General features: G+C 32.2%; 2 protein-coding genes across 5 annotated transcripts in view; one reads left to right on the forward strand and one right to left on the reverse strand.

Annotated features, from left to right (window-relative positions):
- LOC140439587 (protein wings apart-like) overlaps positions 1–17,224 on the reverse strand; it is a 103,022-nt gene extending 85,798 nt beyond the window's left edge. For 2 of the 3 annotated variants that reach the window (XR_011950655.1, XM_072529593.1), the window contains exons 1-3: positions 16,479–17,224; positions 13,999–14,212; positions 3,812–4,051 (exon numbers count right to left, since the gene is read on the reverse strand). Coding sequence is in view for 2 of the 3 variants with exons in the window: in XM_072529593.1 (XP_072385694.1) it covers positions 3,812–4,051; positions 13,999–14,212; positions 16,479–16,644 (620 nt within the window). In the remaining variant the exon portion in view is untranslated. The remainder of the gene's footprint in view (positions 1–3,811; positions 4,052–13,998; positions 14,213–16,478) is intronic. The other variant, XM_072529594.1, reaches the window with a different exon arrangement.
- Positions 17,225–17,431: 207 nt separating this feature from the next.
- Positions 17,432–21,734, forward strand: part of LOC140439588 (folylpolyglutamate synthase, mitochondrial-like) — a 53,957-nt gene continuing 49,654 nt past the window's right edge. Inside the window, exons 1-3 of one of the 2 annotated variants that reach the window (XM_072529599.1) lie at positions 17,432–17,787; positions 17,837–17,949; positions 18,174–18,420. In XM_072529599.1, coding sequence (XP_072385700.1) covers positions 17,662–17,787; positions 17,837–17,949; positions 18,174–18,420 — 486 coding nt within the window. In that variant the 5' untranslated portion in view covers positions 17,432–17,661. The remainder of the gene's footprint in view (positions 17,788–17,836; positions 17,950–18,173; positions 18,421–21,734) is intronic. The other variant, XM_072529598.1, reaches the window with a different exon arrangement.

Here is a 21,734-nt window from a genome sequence, read left to right on the forward strand (position 1 = left end):
AATTAGATAGTTTATTTAAAAATTTATTTATTGAAATAATGCATATTCGTAATGTACGCAAATAGTACATAGAAATTAAAAAAAGAAACGTCAAAATCCATAAACAAGAACCGGAGATACAGCTAACAGCTCCTTCCCCCTCCCTTTGGCTCCCGTGAGTTTCAAATCCAGTCGATTTTAAGGACCACATTTTGAAGCTTTGTGGACTATTTCATTGAAGGGCAATCTTTTTAGAATTTGGTACGTTAAAACTATAAAGTATGTGCTTTTAAATAACGCTAATTAAATGTCTTAATTGTTATAAACAAATGAATTAAATAGAAAAAGAGGCTAACTTTTTCCCAAATTATTTTAGGACAAATTTTTTCCTTTTAAATTTGTAGAAAAATTCAGGCTTTTTAAATATAAATAATATTCTTACAGGAAATGGTTTAAAAGTTATTCTTTTCTTAATTTTTTATTAATGTAAATAATAGAACAAGTCTTTTTCTTCCAGAAACTACCCTTACAATTACTAAAGCTATATAATTTTCTGACTTATATTGTTGCGAAAAAAATTAATTTGGGATAAACAAATAAAATAACTTTTTAACTATTTGACCGATTACTTTGAAATTTTGACCATATTTTAGGCACTATAAGACACAGCATTCCATGAAATATAAATGTTACAAGTTTATTTTCAAAAAAGTTATTAACATTTATAAAAAACCGAAATATTTGACTTATTTTGCAACTTCCTAAGCAACAAATAAGTATAGAAACATTTAAAAAACGCCATTTTAAAGGTTTTTATATGACATAAGTTTCTTCTCTTCTAAAATTTGTTTTAAAATGCTTCACTTTTTGCCGATAGACGAAAAAAGCAAAAATTTTCCGTTTTTTGACCTTAATTTGTTAATAACTAATTAAGTCCAAAAAATCGACTGCAGGAAACATATAGGTTTTTATTACAGAGGTCCATACTACTCAAAATAACTGTCGCTTGCCTGGCCGAACGAGAGTCATAAAAAAATGCTTATTTCCCTACCGGTACCAAACGCATTGGCTTAAAAAAATACAGCGGAAAATGTAATAAATACAGGGTGTTCTATTTAAAGTAAGCAACATATGAATTTAAATTGTGCATGTTGGCGGCTAAGTTTAAAACACCCTGTATGAAGTAGCAATGCGTTGGACATATGGAGTTAATGGGCAAGGGCTTGTTTATTGGTTATAATTTCACGTCACTAGCCCTGTTATTATTGGAGATATCGTTATTCAACATGGACGAAAAAAATTATTGAGTTATTGGAAAAAATCGAAATATCTCGAAAATACTTAATTTTTGGTATAAGACATTGTACACAAATTTTATCTAAAATCTCATGTAGAATTTTAAAATAAAAAATATCAGGTTATATTTAAAATAACAAATTTGACGTCTACTTCTTACATACTCGGAAGTGCCACATTCAGGAGAACATTATATTTCAACAGCGCCATCCAAAACCTACAGCTTCGTAACTTCAGATTTTCAACATAACTGTATCCGCCATTATACTTGTCGTGTCACACCCTGTATGTTTACACTAGTAATAGTACTAGATGCGGCGATTGTTAATACATTCTGCCAAAAGTGATAACGTAAACTTATCATAAATATCAAAAAGTTAAAAATAAAGAGAAAAAACTACCACAAACTAGTATCTCCGAAAAACAATCCCAAAGAAAACATGTATATCCCTACAGTAAAATATTTTTGTGGTCACAAACATAAAATGCCCGAATTCAGGTAGCGAAAACAATCCAACCAAAACCAACAACAAATAAACGCCTTAGATATCCGACAAAACGTTAGAGTTAACAATAAAGCTGAGGAAGAGAGCTGTTTAAAAAATAAAGATTATCTATCATACCTGGTATCAAATAACAAAAATTGGCGATATAAATGACAATAACTCATTAGTACCAGATAAAAACGAAGAGGTGTGACATAACAAATATAGTTAAATGATACTATCTACGAAATGAACGTCGATAAAAACGATTAAAAACTTACCCGTATAAGAAACTGATGCTGCTGTAAAGGAAATAGCACGTAATAAGTTTCCTGGCACATATACAATTCCACCTGAAGTGTTAAAGAATGTGGGAGAGACCGATTAAAAAGTCATACAGTATTAATGTCAGCTCTGAAATGGCCTGTTGACTGGACGACCTCTATAATTATTTACACAGAAAAAATCAGCCACATAATCCAAGAACTACAGACTAATTTCATTGATAGCACATGCAAGTCAAATCCTTACAGATAATATAACATCGTCATCATAGTCATTAACGCCGCAAATGTGTTGTAGTTCATCATTGAGCTTCACCAGATCGGATAGTTTGATTAATGATATTTCCCCACTGGCCGCGGTCATCTGTTTTATGTACTGCCTCAGTATACTGTTTGTTGAAGATGATCACTTCGATGGATATGACCAGAGAACTTTAGAATTCTAGAGTAAAAAGTACTAGAGCGACACTGATTGGGTTTAATTTCATCTAGAGCCGAGGCATTCGTGCGGCGAACCGTCCATGGAATTCGAAGCAGTCTTCTTCATGTCTGTCTTTGACTGTACATGTCTCGCATGCATAGTAAAATATGGAAAAGACCAGAGTAGAAAGGAGTCTCTTTTTGTTTATCATAGTAATTTGACGATCACGCCCTTAGACATGGAAAGAGACAGGACAGTTAACGCTTATTTAATAAACTTTCGCAAAGTGAGGCCAGTTTCGATGTAACCGCCATGTTTTGGTGCCTATACGTTGTCCATTACTACCTACTGGTGCCGGTTTAGGCTTCAGTCAATACGATTACGCGTCCCTCTCTTTCCTTGTCTAAGATCACGCCATACCCCGTTTAGTTAAGTTACTGTTACTCTTGCTACTTGTTTACAACCCGTCAAATAGCTATTGAACAAGCCGAATTTACTCGAAGAGAAGAGGAACATGACAGCAAATTTTCAATCTACAACTTGTCGAAAAATCAGGAGAATACAACCCATTTATCTCTGATTCGACGACTACAAGAAAGCATTGTATAACGTATAATGACATTTGCTTTGATCAAACCTTATTATATTCCGTGAGCTGATCCCAGTCCCAACCATAGACATATATAATACAGTCGCGTTTCCCCAGTGCGACAGAGAAAACTGACGCAAAGCAATCCCTGCATCTCTGTCTAATGGGCCGGGTTTATCGACCACGTGACCTTCTCATTGGTCATTTAGACATAACGTGACGACATTAGCGCTCTTAAAACAGGGCCCTAAGGTAAGCGAGTTTGGTGTGGATTAAGGAGAAGTACTGTTGGATAAGTAGATTTGAAACAAGAAAAACAGACATACTATTGCTGTGTATTTGAGAAATAAGGGTCTACACCTGCATTGCTCCCAAGCAGTTATAAAGCCTAGTTTGGCAGTAGGTGTAACCTGACGCCTCTAGTGTACTGTTTGTGAAAGTTCTTTTAAGTTAGTAATAAAATATATATTTTAAGTTAGTATCAACAATTAATGGAGTAAAATCTTTCTTCAACACCTTTTTTAACAAAAATAAAATTAATAATAAAAGATATTTGAAATAGAGCAAAATGCAAAGTTTTTAAATGTTATTTTTTCACAGTTAAAAAACATCTTTGTATGCATCCATCATGCATGGCTCATTAAAAAAAATAGCTTATATTAGTATGTATACAAGAGGTAATGTTTTAATGAGCATCTTCCAAAAGATTATTCACGGCTCCATATAATAAACAATAAAAAAAATGTCAAAGACTCACCTTGTGATTCGACAATTGGTTGGCCGAGATGTCTCCCGGATGGACCGAGGGCTAGCTGCATTTGATGTGCTTGGTGTACTAGAAGGTGTAGGTGTACTTTCAGACTCATCAGAATCATTTAATAGCTGGCTTTTCCCCCTGCATATTCTTAATACTATTGGTGGTTTAGTGGCTTCGGTACTTTTATTTTTATTTACATTTGAACTTAAGACAGTCTTTTCTTTTTCTGTAGTGGTACTGCTAGAAAGAAAAATCATGTTAAGCATATGAGTTTACAAAAAATCTGCTATTACCGGCAAATAGAGTGAACATGCTTATATGAATAGAAAATATAAGAAGATATACTTAAGTGAATTTTTTTAATGAGTGAGTTTTTTGTAACTACTGAAAAAAAAAATAAGTAAATAGTTTAAGAAAATTGAGTTGTGTGTGGTCTTAATATTATTGGCTTTAGCAGGTAGCCCCATTTACTATATTGCCTGTTTTAATTAAAAACAATTTTTTTATTCCATTTAATACATCTATACTTGTGTTCAAAACATTGATTTTTGAATTTTTTCGTTTTTTTTACTGTTTTTATGATTTTTTATTTTTTTCATTATTTTTGTTTACTTTTCTATCTTTTTTTTTCTAACTTTTATATATTATAGATATTTTTGGCTACCAACGAACCACTAGAGAGCGCGTCCTCAGGTGGCGGATAGAGAAATGCTCGACCCGGTTTACAGGTGGGTAGGAGGAAATGTCCAGGGGTTGGAAAATTTGCCCTTGATGCGCATGAACCGAAAAATAGATCAAAGGCGCGGCGTAAGGTTGCAGAAAGCAACGGGGAACGACTGCATTACAGACTCATAGAGTACCCCTAGCAAAGTCATGAATGGCAAATGACAAAAAGAGTAAACAAACTTACTGGTTATGGACCACGGAATTCAAGATCCGGTAGGGGAGGAATAGCTGTAGACCACAGGGCCTCCGTGGTGGTAAACCAGAGAAATCTCTGTCCATTTAAATCATTAAAAGTAGCAACTTGGAATGTCAGAAGTCTATATGCAAGTGGTAAATTAGGGAATGTACTCCTTGAAATGGAAAACCTCCAAATTGATGTTCTAGGTATAAGTACAGTGTTCAGTTCCAGGCAAACAAATTACAAATAACGGAACCATGTATTATTCAGGTAACAACGAGGTCAGCCATCGCTATGGTGTTGCTATCTTACTTGCAAAAACGGTCAACTACCCTGTAATAAGTTTTATTCCTTATTCTGATAGAATCGTATCGTTACAACATCAGCCTAAGAAAGGTATAGTAAATTTTATTAAAGTTTATGCTCTGACGGCAGATAAAGATGAAGACGAAATCGAATTATTTTGCCATGATTTGGAACAAGACTTTAAGTTAATGAAGAAACATCACTCTCCAATGGCGCTACAGCCAAATTGAACCTTGGCCTCCTCCAAACTATGCCTTCAACCTTGCCGGTCCCGCGCCGATCTTCTCCAGGTTCTCACGTCTAGCAAATTTTGCGCGTCCGCTGCCACTTCATCCTCCCACCTTTTCCGTGGTCTTCCTTTTGGTATTGCGCCCTGCATTTTACTATCTAGTGCTCTTTTTGGAGATCTTCCATTCACACTACATGACAAGCCCGTCGAAGTCTCTGAAGTTCTGAGATCGATGCCTCTTTGAACAGTTGGTAAAGTTCATGATTTTACCTGGATCTCGATAATCCGTTTTCGTTAATAGGTCCAAATATCTTTCTTAAGACTTTTCTTTCAATGACTTCCAGCTTTCGTTTTGTGTCTTCTGTCATCACCCATGTCTCGCATCCATTTTATACTATTGGTTTGATTATAGTTTTGTAGACCATGATTTTAGATATCCAGTGTGTGTTTTTGGAGCGGAACACATGTTCCATCCAAGTTTAATGTAACTCCCAGATATGTGAAACTTTCTACAGTTTCAATATCGTCCTCTATTTCAACTCTGCGTCTGTTTCCCCTGTGTGAATTTTAAGTGAAAGTTGAAGTGAGGATTGAAATCTTGAAAGGAAAAGATGCGGCGTGTGTAATCTAAAAAAGCCGGCAAAATTTCTATTGTGGAGAGATGAATTTAATCAAAGGCACATTGCCTTTTGGCAGTTTGGCAGGTAGTTTTGATGAATTAATCAACGATGTGTTGTATGTGTTGTGTCCAATGTGGGAGATTTATAAAACAGCGTTGCAACAATTTAAGAGGTCTACATGGTTTCAAGCAAGAACTTGAGTTGCAGAGTTTTTGAAGATTGCAACAAGATAATCCAGTGCCCAACTTCCAAAGAATCGTCTTTTTTTTTCTGGTCATTTCAGACCATTTTGCAGCTTGAGTGAGACGCATTTGTCTTTGTTTGCAGTGCTTTAATTCTACATACATTCTTCTTTTAAATGCAAATAATTTTAAAATTTAATTAATATTTCAAAAAGTTAAAAGTTTTAATATTTCATTTCGACATATTATGAGAGTTAGTATTATCCCTTTCAGATATTTAGTACATAACCATAAAATTTGAATTGTTTTGTTTGTATTTGAAGTTTAACCTCAATGTAAGCTCTTTGAAAAATCTAGATATTTTCAATTTAATAATAATTTAAATTCCTCTAGTGTCCCCAACCTCTAGAGTTTGTTGTAAACTGATAGCACCATTGTAAGTTGTTTTTAAATCCTGTTAATTTTATTTGTATTAACTGTTTATGGTGAAGTAATAATAAATGTGATGTTTCTCCCTAAACCAAGTGTAGTATTAATTCCTTTAAAAAGATTCTAACCCTTTTATATTTTTTAGGAAAGAAAAGCCTTTCTTTCCATCCAGCAGGAAGATTCTTGTAAACGGCGTTCATTTTAAATATTTTAGAAACCTTCTTGTGTTGTGTTGTCCAAAAAATCCATGTAAGTACTTTTTGATTTCTCTTTTTGTAGTTACCCCTTTCCAGTAACTGTTTTATTCACTTACTTACGACCCAGCTCTCCAACCAAACCAAGAGTAGCCGTTCGCAAACGTTCCGGTTTGTTGGCTTACCCTATCTACAGCCTAAATTACAGCCCAGTAATTTCTGTCCCCAGTTTTCAACCCCCTATAAGTGATACCCAATGTGGTAGGCAAATATTACCGCAACAACATGCATAAGAGAATTAGGAAACTAATAGGAATGAGAAAACTAAGAGATGAAAGTGATATCCAGAAAATGCAGAGACGAACACAAAATATAGCACAGCTTTTTGAAGACAAAGAGAGAACAGAAGCACCAAAAGAATTTAAAGATGACACTGGGCTTGACATTAATTATACAAGAAGAAATCAAATATGTAATGAAACAAGCTTAACGTGGTAAATCTCCCGGGCCTAATGAAGTTCTCATCGAATTACTCAAAATTGTGAATATTGAATCTATTGACCTTCTTTTGGATCTATTCAATACCATATATAGAACTGGTATAATACCTAAAGAATGGCTCCAATCGACATTTATACTGCTTCCCAAAAAAGCCAATGCAAAGAAGTGCAATAAACATCGCGCCAGAGCCTTAATGAGTCACGTCTTCTAATTATTTTTAAAAGTAATTCACAATAGAATACATAAAAGATTATACGAAGGCATACACAAATGGGATTTAGGAAAGATCTGGGAACACGGGATTCACTGTTAGTATATGCTTGTTTCAATTAATGTGAGAAAGCATTTGGCAGAATGCAGCATAATCCTCTTAAAGAAAATTTGTTTAATATAAACATTGACAGTAGAGACGTTATATATAACCTCTATTGGAATCAAACAGCGAAAATGAAGTTGAAAATAAACTGACTGAGAATATCCAGATTCGCCGTGGGGTGAGCGAAGGGTATATTTTATCACCACTGTTGTTTAATTTATACAGTGAAGACATCTTAGAATTCAATGAGGGCTTAATATTAACGGCGAACCACTTAATAACAAAAGATACCGTCCTTCTGGCGAGAACACTAGAACAACTGCAACAGCTTGCTAAACAACTAAATATACATTGTTACGATGGACTATAAATAAATTTGAAGAAAACCAAGTTCATGGTATTTTCAAAAGCACAAAACATCAAAGTTAAGTTAATATTAGATAATACAGAAATGAGTAAAAAATACAAATACTTTCTACAAATACCTTTGAGCATGGATCACAGAAGATACTGATTAGACAAACGAAATAAGATGCCACATGGAGTTTTAACAGAATGAGAAAACTTTTCTGTAATCGCAATATCAATATAACGCTACGGATAATAATGCTTCGATGTTATATTTTCTCCACCCTTTTGTATGAGGTTGAGGCCTGGACACTGAAACAATCCAACAATAAAAATCTGGAAGCATTCAAAATGTGGTGTTACTGATGTATTCTGAAAATATGAATGGATCGCAAAACAAACGCACAAGTTCTCGAACAACTAGGAAAATAATGCAAAGTTTTAAATTCCATAAAAATCAGGAAGTTGGAATACTTGGAGCACATCATGTGACGTGAAAAATACGAACTATTTAGGAATATAATGCAGGGCAAAATCAAAGGGATAAGAAGCGTAGGAAGACGTTAAATCTCGTGGCTACGCAATCTCCGTGAATGGTTTGGATCCAGTTTAATTGAACTATTCAGGCGCGTAACCAACACAATTATAATTGCCAGAATCATTTCCAATCTCCGATAGGAGCGGAAATTGAAGAAGAAAAGGGCACTCATATACTCAGTGGTGATTTAGACATAACAGATCTGAACTATGGTAAATTGTAATAACATGAGGATATATTTAAAAAAAATAATTAATTTATACATTTACTTATATACTTAATATGTGCTCAAGCAGTGCATTGCAAAGTATAATTAAAATTTGCAGTAGATTATAAGGTCTTTTTAAATTTTTATATCTTGTCTATTGTTTAACACATTTACATTAGTAACTAAATATTTACAACCCAATATAATATTTTCTATAATGTATTTCTCTACATAAACAATTTGGAGTTTCTACCAATTTTAATTTAAATAGATTTGCGGAATTTGCATGATTTTGAGTCAACACATTGTTAATACAAATTTTTTATTGTCTAATAATTCATGAAATCATCTGCTAGTTTTATCTACAAATCACTAGAGCGAATAAAATAAGAACAGAGGAAATATGGAATAGAATGGAAGTAAAATGCTCAATTACAAAAAAGTTGGAAAACAGAGCCCTGCGGTGGGACAGATATGCACAAAGAATGCCAGAGCACAGATGGCCGAAAAGAATATTGTACTGAGACCCGGCGGGAAGAAGACAGAAATGAAAACCTACAAGATGAAAAACATATATAGACAATGCTATGATAGATAGATATGTAGGTGACTGGGAAAATAGAGTGATGTGGAGGACAAAAATGGTGAACTCATAATGAGAAAAGGCCGAAGAAGAAGAAGAGGAGAAGCTATGTATCTTTTGTAATATATAATGTCTGATCCAGGAGCTAAGCTGATATTTAATTTTAGACTCTATTCCAATTTAGCTTCAAAGAATTCTTCATTAAGTTCTGGCATTATCTGACAATCTCATGACCTCTATAGGATGAGATATTTTAATTAATTGCAATACTGGGGAAGAACATACATACAAGATTGTTTTGTATGTATGTATTTACTTCCAATAATAACTGGATATAAGATTGTTTTATTTCCCTATTCCTTTTTGCCCTTTGTGTCTCAGGCATGCATAAATTAAAACTTTTAGTGATAGGAACATCCAAAACACTCCTTTCCTTTAAATTAGAAACTGTACCTTTTATTTACACACCTTAAAATCAAGCAGGGTTTCAAAGTTTTTAAAGAGTGATGCAATGACGAAAACATGCAAGTAAAAAATCGAATTGGGCTGATCGAGAAGTTTTTACAGAAAAACACTACTACCTGGACACAGTCATCTATATGAATGTAATAAAAATCATGAAAATTCAGGAATATCATACATTCATCTAACAGGTGAATCATACATAGAAAAAGTTTTTATTACTGAATATAGTGAGTGATAAATAAGACATTCCACAAGCTTTAAAAAGTTTGATACTAAAAATGCAGTGATTAATTCAACATATGCTCTGGATCAAGTATTAACTTCTAACATTGTTAAATCATGGACAATCACTCTCTTATTAGGATAACATTATCTGAAGGGTCTCGGGAGAAAACCATGGATGTCACAAAATATTTTTTTTTGAAAAAAAAAAATGAATTTTACAGTTAAATACCGTGTAAAAACTCAAATATGTGCCTGATATATTATATTCCAAAACATTTATTTATTAACATTTACTACTAAAAACTAGTACTTAAAACTATACCAATAAAACAGTTTTTGTAAAAAATAGGAAAACATCAGTCAGTGTCAATCTTTTATGGAAGAAAATCATGAAAGTCCAGCTGCGTTTCTTTTTTGAGCCAAACGTTTCTTCATTCTAACAGGCTGGAATTCCTCAAGATTTAAATTATTGACAGTTCCTTTGTTGTTTTTTTTTTTATCTTCATTTCATGAGGTATACTCATGTACATTTCTTTTGCTTGTTCGGATTCGCAAAATTTTGACAAAAACATTATGTCTTTGAACTTGTCTTCGTTAATAGCAATAAAGTTGAAGTATGATTGCATGAGTAGTTCAAATTCCGAAGTTGAAAATTTATGCGACTTTTTAGCTTGAACGGAAGAACGGATGGTGTCCTCCAGTTTGCTACCATTATATGAATCTCGGTGAAATACAGTGCGAACATGAGTATTAACACACATCATCTCTTTAATTTTTTGCATAGCCAAAGGAGCTTTTTTGACATATCTATCGTTAAAAAAAAAACATATACATTAAATGGGACAGGCTTTGTGCGATAAGCTATAATATTTTCCTCCCAATCAGCAGGCGTTTCCATTCTTTTTTTAAGGTTAATAAGGCCCATATTTTTATCGTACTCAAGGTATGAATGGCCTCTAACGGGATATGTTATTGTAATGGATTGAAGACGTTTTACTACTGATACCATGTAATGAATAAACCTTACCACTGTATAGTTTTTGTTTTGTCCACCTACTCCGTCTCAGAAAATGTGCAGATGTTGAACAATTGGAGACAAATGATGCATAATAAAATCGAAAAGAAACGAACACATTTCATCTGATCCCTTTTTAGTAATAAACTCTGGATATGTATAAAAATAAGAATAAGCGTTTGATAACACATGGATGTTAAAAGAGTAAATCGAGAGCTGTCGGCGGTAATATACATAATTGGTGGAGATATTCGGCAAGAAAACATTTTTTGGAAGTCCATAGCTATAGCTTCATAATTCTTTTCTATTCGTGCCCTTCTTTTGCTTTCCTTTTTCCTGTCATAAAACGCTTGAGCCCTACGAAGATGGAGCTCTCTAAGTTCTTTTAATTTGGTTATTTCAGTATGTCTACTTTTATGGTCTGTTTCAGCTGCTATCATTTTTGCAGTAATTTCGTCACATTAACTGCAGGTATCCGATCGCGGATAACCGAAACTAAAGTTATATTTTTGTCTAAAAATTTCTCTGTAACATTGATAAGAAATTTTAACTTCCGGATATTTTTCTTTAAACAGAGAAAACATTTTCATTATATTTAAAGTTTCAGGCAAGTAGGTTTTATCTTTAGTATCAGGTAAGCTATAGTGACTACTTCATGATTTAAATTACTGTATATGCTCGTGAATACTATTAACACTACTCGGCTTCAGTTTGTTATAATTTATTCCGCCCCTTTTATCTTTAGGAGCCGTACCAGACTGCCTTAACTCTTTCTGTAGAGGTTGAAGTTTTGCCCCTGTAATACCATGAACTGCACGAAAAAACTAACTTGGCACAAACTTGTACTTCTTCGTAATGTTTTATCTCATCTTCAGCATTAGCAGTTGACCTTGACTGAACTCTGACCCTGTACATATAGGCTGCATCATGCTATATTGCATCATGTACATTTTTGGCCCTATTCACCGCCTCTGTATGTTTACTAATGATATAAGAGAACACAAATACGCATTTTGTTCATTATGAGATATCAATGAATTAAAATGATTTAAAATTCTTTGTCATTTCATTTCATTTACCGTGTGACAACACTTCAAGCGTTTGCATTTGAAGAATTCACCAAACTCATGTGACTTAAGCTTTATTTTTTTCATGACTCGTATAACCTGCCCATTTTCACTCTCTTTTTAGTGGATATGTTTCCACTATCTGCCATAATTGTTTTAAATAAATTAACTAACCAAACAGAACTGCACAACGTGGTTATAACAATGTATTTACTATACTGACACGACCGTTTGCAAGACAAGGATGCCAATTACATTTTCTAGCGCTGCTGAGTGGACATTCAATGTTTTAGCCGTTTACGCGCGGAAATGCATAGTTTTCTACCGATACAGGGTATTTAAAAACTGTAATAACTCGTGACACGTACTGTTTTCTTCCTTATTTGAAATGTCCAAACATAGATATTAACAAAACTTACTAGATGGCGTACTTAACTCAATTTTAGTTAATTTGTGACATTCATGGTTTTCTCCTGAGACCCTTCATTTAGTCCCTATATACTTAATAAAGTTTTTGTTAGAGGCAGTCCTTAAAACTGATTTTACTGATGAAGGGATAAATAAGAAAATAATTTATATATAATTTATTTATAAAGTAATTTACTGTCACCCGTGGTTAACCAACTTTGACCACTACAACATTGCTACACTGGTCACAGTGTACAATGTATGTATAGAGCCACTAAAGAAAAAACTTAATTAGAGTAGCCTGTGCAATAAAAACAGTGCATGTTGGAATTTTAGCCACTTGCACAGATTGACAAATACATAATCTAACTTATTCTTTACCACTTTTAAATAAGTGACATTTGACACTGACATTTATAACTTGCAAAATTGCTGAAATGCCAGCTAACCACCAAATTAACAAGGTTTTTTTTCGATATTTTAACTACATATCATGCCAAAAATCTTAAAATTTTCCAGTTTATTTAATTATGTTTTGTTTACTAATAAAAGAGGTCAAATAAAAATAATATTTTTGTGTTATGTATTTCATCAGTAATTTTCATTTTATGAACAACACCTTCAGGTGCCTGTAATATTAAATAATCCAATAGTAGGTAACATATATATCTGATTATCAAGTTTCTAATTTAAAAATAAACTAGGACATTCCAATTAAATATGTATTGTTGAAATGCTAAATTTCATGGTCAAAAACAATAATCAAATAAGGAACTAATATACAATTATTGCGACTGTAATATCTGTCAAAATTGAGTTCAATTAAAAATCAACAGTTTTTATTAAGATATGTAAGCCTAAAAAACCTATTTTGTGTTAGTTCATCTAGCCAATGAAGCACACCAATTATGTTGTACAATTCTTTATAACATACAGTATTTTTCCCACAATTTAGTTTGAAGACTATTACACATAAAGCCACTATAAATATATTAAAGAACAATAAAACACTGAAAACTTTGATTTCAAAACTTCCACCGAAATTAATTATATCTTATCACTACATCTGTTTCGACAGAGTGCCTTTCTCAAGTGATCTATTTTTGGTATGTCTTTACACTTTATAGTATTAAACGAAATAGGTTGAGGAGGGGAGAACTGTTCGTCTCAAGTTGTTCATTCAGAATTAACAAATTAAACAAATTAAAAAACAAAGACAGAGTTTTGAATGACCAACTTAAACAAAAAGTTCTCCCCTTCTCAACCTATTTTGTTAAAGACTATAAAGTGTAAACACATACCAAAAATAGATCACTTAAAAAAGGCACACTGCCGAAACAGCTGTAGTGATAAGATATAATAAATTTTTGTGAAGTTTTGAAAACAAAGTTTTCAGTATTTTATTGTTATATAAAATGAATTTCCATCAAGTAATGGTCCAATTCATCACTTATATTAAAGAACTATTCATAAAATACACAAAAGTACACTGACGGGTGTTAACCTAATCAATGTTGCTAAGCTCTTTAATGGATATTAAGTACTGGTTTTATCCCAATCACAATATTATATAAAAAACATATTAGTTTACATATTATAAATACAGAAATATATAACTATTGTATTACATAAAACAAATTTATCTGTACCTGCTCTTAGAAGAAAAAAATTTTCTTGGAGATGAAGCTCTAGTTGTCCTATCACTGGGTTCATAAGTGGTGCGGGCTCGTTTAGGAGGTGAATGATTTGAAGAAGACTTTGAATATGATGGACTTAAGTCAGGTGGCTCTGTATTTCTACTTTTAAAGAATTTTTTTGGTTTTGGTGCTGCATCTGATGCACCTGATTTAGAATCATTTAAACCTAGAAAAAATAATATCAGTACATAACTATTTAAAATCAAATAAGTACATTTTAAATAAATATAAAATACAAATATACAGTATTATTCACATTATTTGATACTGAAAGCAATATTTTGTGACATTTTAAATAGTTTTATTTTATTTTAAATACCACATATATAGTGATTTTAATGATACCCTATATATTAGTTTTGTTCGCGGGGATAGTCCCTGACTGGTTTCTGACTAATTCGCATGCGCAGTTCTGCTTTCGAGCGTTCGCGGTGTTAAAAATCCGGGACTTTGACAAAGAGTTCGATGTTCGCGGAGTGTTTGTAACTGGTTCATGATCATTCCATTTGGTTCATGGATTAAAGTGTGGATTTTTAGTTAGCGCAAGCGCTATAGAAACTGTAAATTGTCAGATTTTTTTGGTCAATCGTTAGTGTTAATACTAGCTAACCTATTATTTATTTTGTTAAGATATGGCAATAGAATCTTTACGTTCTTTATCTTTAAATAAATGTAACTAAAACTTTCATCTTTTTAGCGATATAAATAAATAAGATTAAAAAGAAAGTATATTTTATTACATTATAAATATGGAACTAAAAACAGTAAACATATTTATCGGTATTAAGGAATTATTGTTATTTACAGATGAGCGATCATTTTACATCCAGCGATGAGGATTTAGAAGAAATTCTGGACGTTCAGGGTCATTGATATAAATGATTATCGTCTCCATAGACATCGTTCTGTCTTACTACACTAGTACCAAAGAATATATATATATATTCTTTGCTAGTACCCTATTTTTTACTTACGCATTTTTGCAATATCGTCTTACATAAAATTTTGTCACACTTCTGTGTTCCTCCTTGTACATATAAACAAAACAATGTGTTGATGTTTTGGGGTTAGAAACAGTCAAAAACGTCCGGAAATCGTTCGCGGAGAATTGACTGTATATATATATATATATATATATATATATATATATATATATATATATATATATATATATATATATAACGAAAATAATTTTAAAATGCACTTTAGTAGACACCCACACCATTACATGGTATTGCGATAATCATCTAATCAATGAAAATCATAGTTTACTGTAGAGCCCAGACGTAAGATAGAAATGCAACTCAATTTAAAAGGGTCTATTTTTGGTCTTAAGACAAAGAAAACACGATAATAACCTAAATAAAATTAAATTTACTACAACAATAATTATCTTACATAGAGTAACAGTATAAATAGAAATTAAAAAGAAGATATTACAAAAGAAAAGATCTGAAAAGGAAAAATAAATGAAAAACTGATACTTAAAACTTTAAAAAAGTTCTCAAACAATTTTAAAAAGACTTGTTGTATTTCCTAGTGGTTTGTTTCCTGATATTAATGGAATTGCTTCTACTCTCAATGTACTACACAAAAAGTATTGTTATAGAAACAAGACTTAAAATCATAAAACCTGTATCAGATTAAAGTTTCATATTCCGATTGGTTATAAAGTATTCCCAAAAACAATTAATAAAAGCCAATAGAACAAAAATGTTTTAAACCAAATCAATTGAATTTAAATAAAATCCACAAGGAAAATAAATTCCTGCAGCTGGCTGTATACCATGTATCACAAAAAGAGGTTTAATCTTCGTATGTAGGTATATTTAAATGACCCAAATATGAGTTTACCAGTAAAAAACAAACATTAAACTAATCAAAGTTCTTGTAACTATACATTACAATCAGAAGATAATTTTGAGAATAATTAAGAAATCCCTACACTAGCTTATATGTTGATTAAATATATTAGAAAGAACCATAATAATAATATACTATGGCACAGCCTGGGAGATCCTTTCTGATTGTTGCAGCACCAATTGCAACTTTAACTACTGTTGATGCACACTACAGGAAGAACCATTAACTTTTTAAAATACTGAATATATGACAAGAAAAAAAGGGTAAACAAAAAGCATAAAACAACAAAGGTACATGACCCTACAAAAGAGAGGCTACATAATTACATTAAAAATTTCATGAACAGTAATTTAAAACAAGAAAGGTAACAGCCTCAACAGGGATAATCATTGAAACCTCTTGGAAGCTTCAAACACACAATAAATGGTAACACTAGGTAATTATCCACATATGTTTAAATTAATGATTTTTAGGAACATCGCATATTATGAAATCAACTTTTAGCTTTTAGTTTGCACAGTTAATATATAAATAAACCATTTGTACTAAAGTTATAAAAAGATACTAACCATTTAAAGTACGGATAGATGTGAATGAGGTTATCCCCCATTTTCCCACAGTAGCTGCTGACCTAGCAGCTGAGGGTCTATTGCTATTTTCTTTAAACAAGTTATCAAAGTGGAAACTGGCATGGGACCCACCACCGCGACGATATTTTCCATATCCTCTAGACATTTTTTCTCACGTAAAAATTGTCACAAAAGTCTGTCCTATGTTGATGATTAAGATGTACCCATCATGATCCATTATTAAGTGTTCAATGTAGAAAATATTAACACAGGTGTAAAATCTTCATTTTACCAGGATAAATGCAAAAATATACTGAAAAACCTTTTAAAAATTGATTGTAATATCGCCATTTTTTGGTCCAACATCCAGCTTAAATGTTTATGGCGTCTATTGTTTACTTGGCGCTGGGAAAATTGTTCACTAACTTGAATGGCATTGGAATAAAGTGATACTTTATTAGAATCTCTATTTTGTAAATCGGGAAAATAATTATTTTTCACTTGTCAAAAAGCAGATTTTCACATTCATAAACACGCCAGTAAATAACAGCTACGGATTTACTACGAATTTACACAGTTGCCAACACGTCGAAAGTAGTTAAGTTTGTTTATATTTTTGTTTGAATAAAAGAGCCATACAAAGAACAAAAATGTTGCAGATTTTTGAGACTTTTATTATCTACCGATATTTCCAGAGTTTCTATATATTTGAAAATTGCTTTATGTATTAAACATTAAAACTATTTGATCCACCATTTGGCAATGTCGGACAATTACAGTTCTACGGATTGGACTTGTTATAAAAGTTGATATATTCATAGGCACCATACTAACGTCAAACGTCAATCAGGACCAAATTGCCCAAAGAATCAGTCAGTATGTCAAATAGAAGAAGGTTTTGAACCATGTTTTCATAAAATGATGATAAAATGCCTTAGGCAATAAATATATTTTAAACCAATAAAAAACGAGAGCGCCAAAAATTAAAATTCAATTTATAATTATTGTTATCTTTATATTTAATAATAGAACAATTTGTTTTGTTTATAGTTGTTAAGCCTTGAAATATCTAAAAAACGATTAGGTTCAGTTATTTAGATAAGAACAAATTCCAAACCAGTTACGCTTATTATCATATACATTATTATGATTTATAATTGACGATCAGTTACTTTGATAGGTTATGTACAAAACTATGAAGTTTCCATGTATAAAGATAATTAACAGTATAAAAAAAGCATTATCTCGTCATTATCATTACACTGTAAATCAACTCGAAAGAAGTATTACTAACATGCGTAGCTATCAGGTAACATTAACGGATATAATTTATTAAATCTTATTTTGAATCATTTTAGGAGGCACTTCAGGCTTTAAATGAGCTTCAAACTAATGCAGACTATATTAAAAATGTAGCAAATCAGCCAAGGAATGCATCTAATATTCCAGAAGTTATTAAATTTTTAGGCAGGTGCGTTTGTGCAATAATTTTTTTCATAAACAAATTATATCAAATTTAATGAGAGTTTTATTTTTAAGAAAAATGAATTTAGTTGTAACTCTTTATAGTAGTAAAAAATTAGAAGGGAAATTAATGTTAAACCTTAGTAAAAATATTCTACAAGTATTTTTATATTTGTATCCTAGTGATAAATTATTATTAAGTATGTATGGATAAATCACTTTTAATTTTAGGACTGGTTTATCTGTAACTGATCTAGATAGATTGTCTGTCATCCATGTGACTGGAACTAATGGGAAAGGTAGTACATGTGCCTATACTGAAAAGATATTGAGAAGTCATGGCTGTACAACTGGATTTTTTTCATCACCACATCTTCTTGATGTACGAGAACGAATTAGAATAAATGGAAAACCAATATCCAAAACAATCTTTAAAAATTATTTTTGGAAACTTTATAATTTGCTCAACAAGCAAAAGGTAACTATTATTTAATTAAATATTTATAATATAATCATAGATTTTTTTGTCACAAATAAATATCCTATCCAGCTTAAAAATTGAAACATCAAAACAAATTTAAAATGTAATTCTCATAACAATCAATTGTGGTTTAATCCCACATAACATAATATTTAATGTAAACCAGTATAAATATTAGAACTATCAAAAATAACTGAAAAGCACCATAAAAATTAAAGGAATAATATAGTTTGATATAAAATGTCGTTGTCAACACAAGAAAAACTCATAACTCTATTTTCTTTAATTCTTCAGGAGAGCCTAAAAACAGTAACAATTTCACAGATATCTTTCATTTGATAAAGAAGAATGATTAAACAACTATATATTTTTTTAAACAACAGACGATTTATATGTATGATTTGTTTGCATTCACGATATTAGCATATCCTAAATGTGACAATTAGCCCTTTTCGACGCTTCCTTGCGACTGAGTATGACCGAGGCTTTCCATGAACAATTTTTAAATCCTGCCACATATTTTTCAGTTCATTTATTACTGTGTTAAGGGACACTGACTATTCATTTCAGAAAATATCGTAGGTTTTATAACAAGGTCTTTTCTTTTTGAACTGAGTTTTTACTGACAGGGTATGCAAAATTAAAAAAAAGTGTTACTACTTCTTATGTTATATTTTTATATTTATCATTTAAAAAATTTTTGTTCTTCCTCCATGGCCAATACTTCAATGTGCTTCATACATAATATCAAATAATTCCTCTTTTTTTACGTAATATAAAAAATTCTCCCTACCTTGTTGTAAAGGAACAATAAGTTTGAAATCATTTCCCAAATTTACTATATCGTATTTGGCCAAATGTCGATATTACAACGCTGTTTTCTTAGCTTGTCGTTTAGCTTCTTTCACTTAATTACAAATTAAATCATATTTTTCACGAGATAAATAAGCACTATTGTCATCCCTTTTTGTGGCAAAAATTTTATCAATATTCTCGTAAAACCGGTCCTTAAATTCATTGGACATATTGAATACTTAAATTTTCACTTTCAAATAACAGTACTTCTTGCACGAAAGATTTCGCATCAAAACAATGTGGACTTTAACAAGACACTTGTGTTAATGTCGAGATTAGCTGGTTAATGTTCGATTGAAGGCTGAAAATCTTAACCAACTAGACTGGTGAATCTCGATATTAACTGGGTAATATTGAGATTAACCTGATTACGGTCGTTAACCGCAACATATATAACATTCATTGACGTGCTGGATAGCCAACATTTTTGATGACATGTCCCTGAAGATAGTACTTGGACAAGATTTAATAAAAAAGTGTGCTTGATATCTGTTTTTTATTTGTAAAGTTCATATATTCGAGCATTCAACCATGTAATATTTTATTTCATATAAATCTTGTTCAGTGACGTTTCTGTAACCATTGCAATAGTATTTTTCCTAGCAATGTATTTTTCCATACCTAATCTTATTTTGCGGGCCACACTGCTGTTAGACTTTTCTAAAATGCCATGTAATCAGTAATATTGCAATAATACTATATTGCTAATAAACGTGTAATCGTTAATAAATAAGTAAATACTTTATTTTCTTTTAGACAAACATAGTTTGTGTAGACTTGGTCAGTTAATTAAATAAAACAAATAAGTAAACAAACATACTAAATAAGTTATTACGTTACTTACTTACTTACTCCATGGTGTTACACCCTTTGTGGGTTTTAGCCGATTCGAAAATATGCCTCCACTGTTTTCTGTCTTGAGCAACCTCCATCCAATTCTCCACGCCCATAGTGCTTAGGTCTCCTGCTATATTGTCTCGCCACCGGAGACGAGGGCGTCCGCGTAGTCTCCTTCCAGTTGGGACTTCCTCCCACACAAGTCTTACTGTTCGTTCGTCAGAATGTCTTCTGAGGTGTCCTGCCCATTGGAGTCTTCTGGACTTTATTTCTTTTATGATGTTGGCGTCTGGGTAAAGTTTTTCGAGCTCTTTGTTAGTTCTTATCCTATATTGTCCTGATGCTTCATCCAGCACAGGGCCAAAGATCTTCCTTAGGATTTTTCTTTCCCAAACACATAATTATTACATTAGTTACTTTATAATTAAAATATATTTAGACATCTATAATTTGGCAGATTAGTTATTCATTCAGTTCCATCTTGAAATTCTTGACTTGTTTTAAACACTTGAATATTGGTCCAGTCTCGGTGCTAAAGTATAAAGTGCTCGACTGCAAAACTAGCACAGGCGCCCTTCGTTTTTTTTTAATTTAGTTATATTTATTTAATATTTTGGCAATTGTTTTATGTTAATTGAATGCAACACTAGGTAATGTTCTTTTAACTGCACAGTAAGATGACAAACTATTCTGTATTACTATAATAAATTGACAAAGTTCCTGATAAACTAAATTTTGTGTAAAATGTTTATTTTACTACAAATCATTTCTTTATGCTCCTGACTGCTGAGACAAAACCTTTAAACAACTTCAAAGCAATTTGAAGAAAATATACAAAGCATTTCAAATAAGATCAAAGTTGTTTGGCTTTTGAAAAATAATACATTTATCAATAAATTCTATTACTACACACTACATACTACAGTAGGAATTCTATCGTTGTATATTTTACGTGTGTGGCCGGCCCTGTATTCTTCTTCTTCATGTACCCTGTCCTTTAAGAACGTTGGTTACCATCATAGCTCATCATCATCATCCAGCCTCAAGAGTCCACTGCTGAACATAGGCCTCTTCCTCATGTTTCCAACCCCGTCTATCTTGCGCCGCTCTCATCCAGTTTTTATTGAGTCTTCTTAAATCGTCAGTTCATCTTGTAGGTGGTCGACCGACGCTTCTCTTGTCTTCCCTTGGCCACCATTCCAATAACCTCTTTGTCCATCGCCCATCTGTCATTCTGGCTATGTGTCCTGCCCATCTCCATTTTAGTCTGGCTATCTTCTCGATGATGTCAGTCACTCCGGTTCTTCTCCTGATGTCTTCGTTGGTTATTCTGGAATTTTATTATTACCATTTTATTATATTTTATTAGTATTAACACCATACCAATCTCGCAAGTTCTTCAACCATGAGGTTCTTCTTCGTCCTGGACTGCGTTTGCCTGCTATTTTTCCTTGCATGATATTTTGTAGCAACCTATATTTGGGACCTCTCATTACATGTCCGAAATACTCCAGCTTTCTCTGCTTGATGCTTTTTATGATCTCAGTAGTCTTGCTGAGACGTTCTAGTATTGTGGAGTTTCGAATCTTCTCCACCCAGGAAACTTTTAAAATTCTTCT

This window comes from Diabrotica undecimpunctata, chromosome 4 (assembly GCF_040954645.1).
Source record: "Diabrotica undecimpunctata isolate CICGRU chromosome 4, icDiaUnde3, whole genome shotgun sequence".
NCBI classification, from domain to species: Eukaryota; Metazoa; Arthropoda; class Insecta; order Coleoptera; family Chrysomelidae; genus Diabrotica; species Diabrotica undecimpunctata.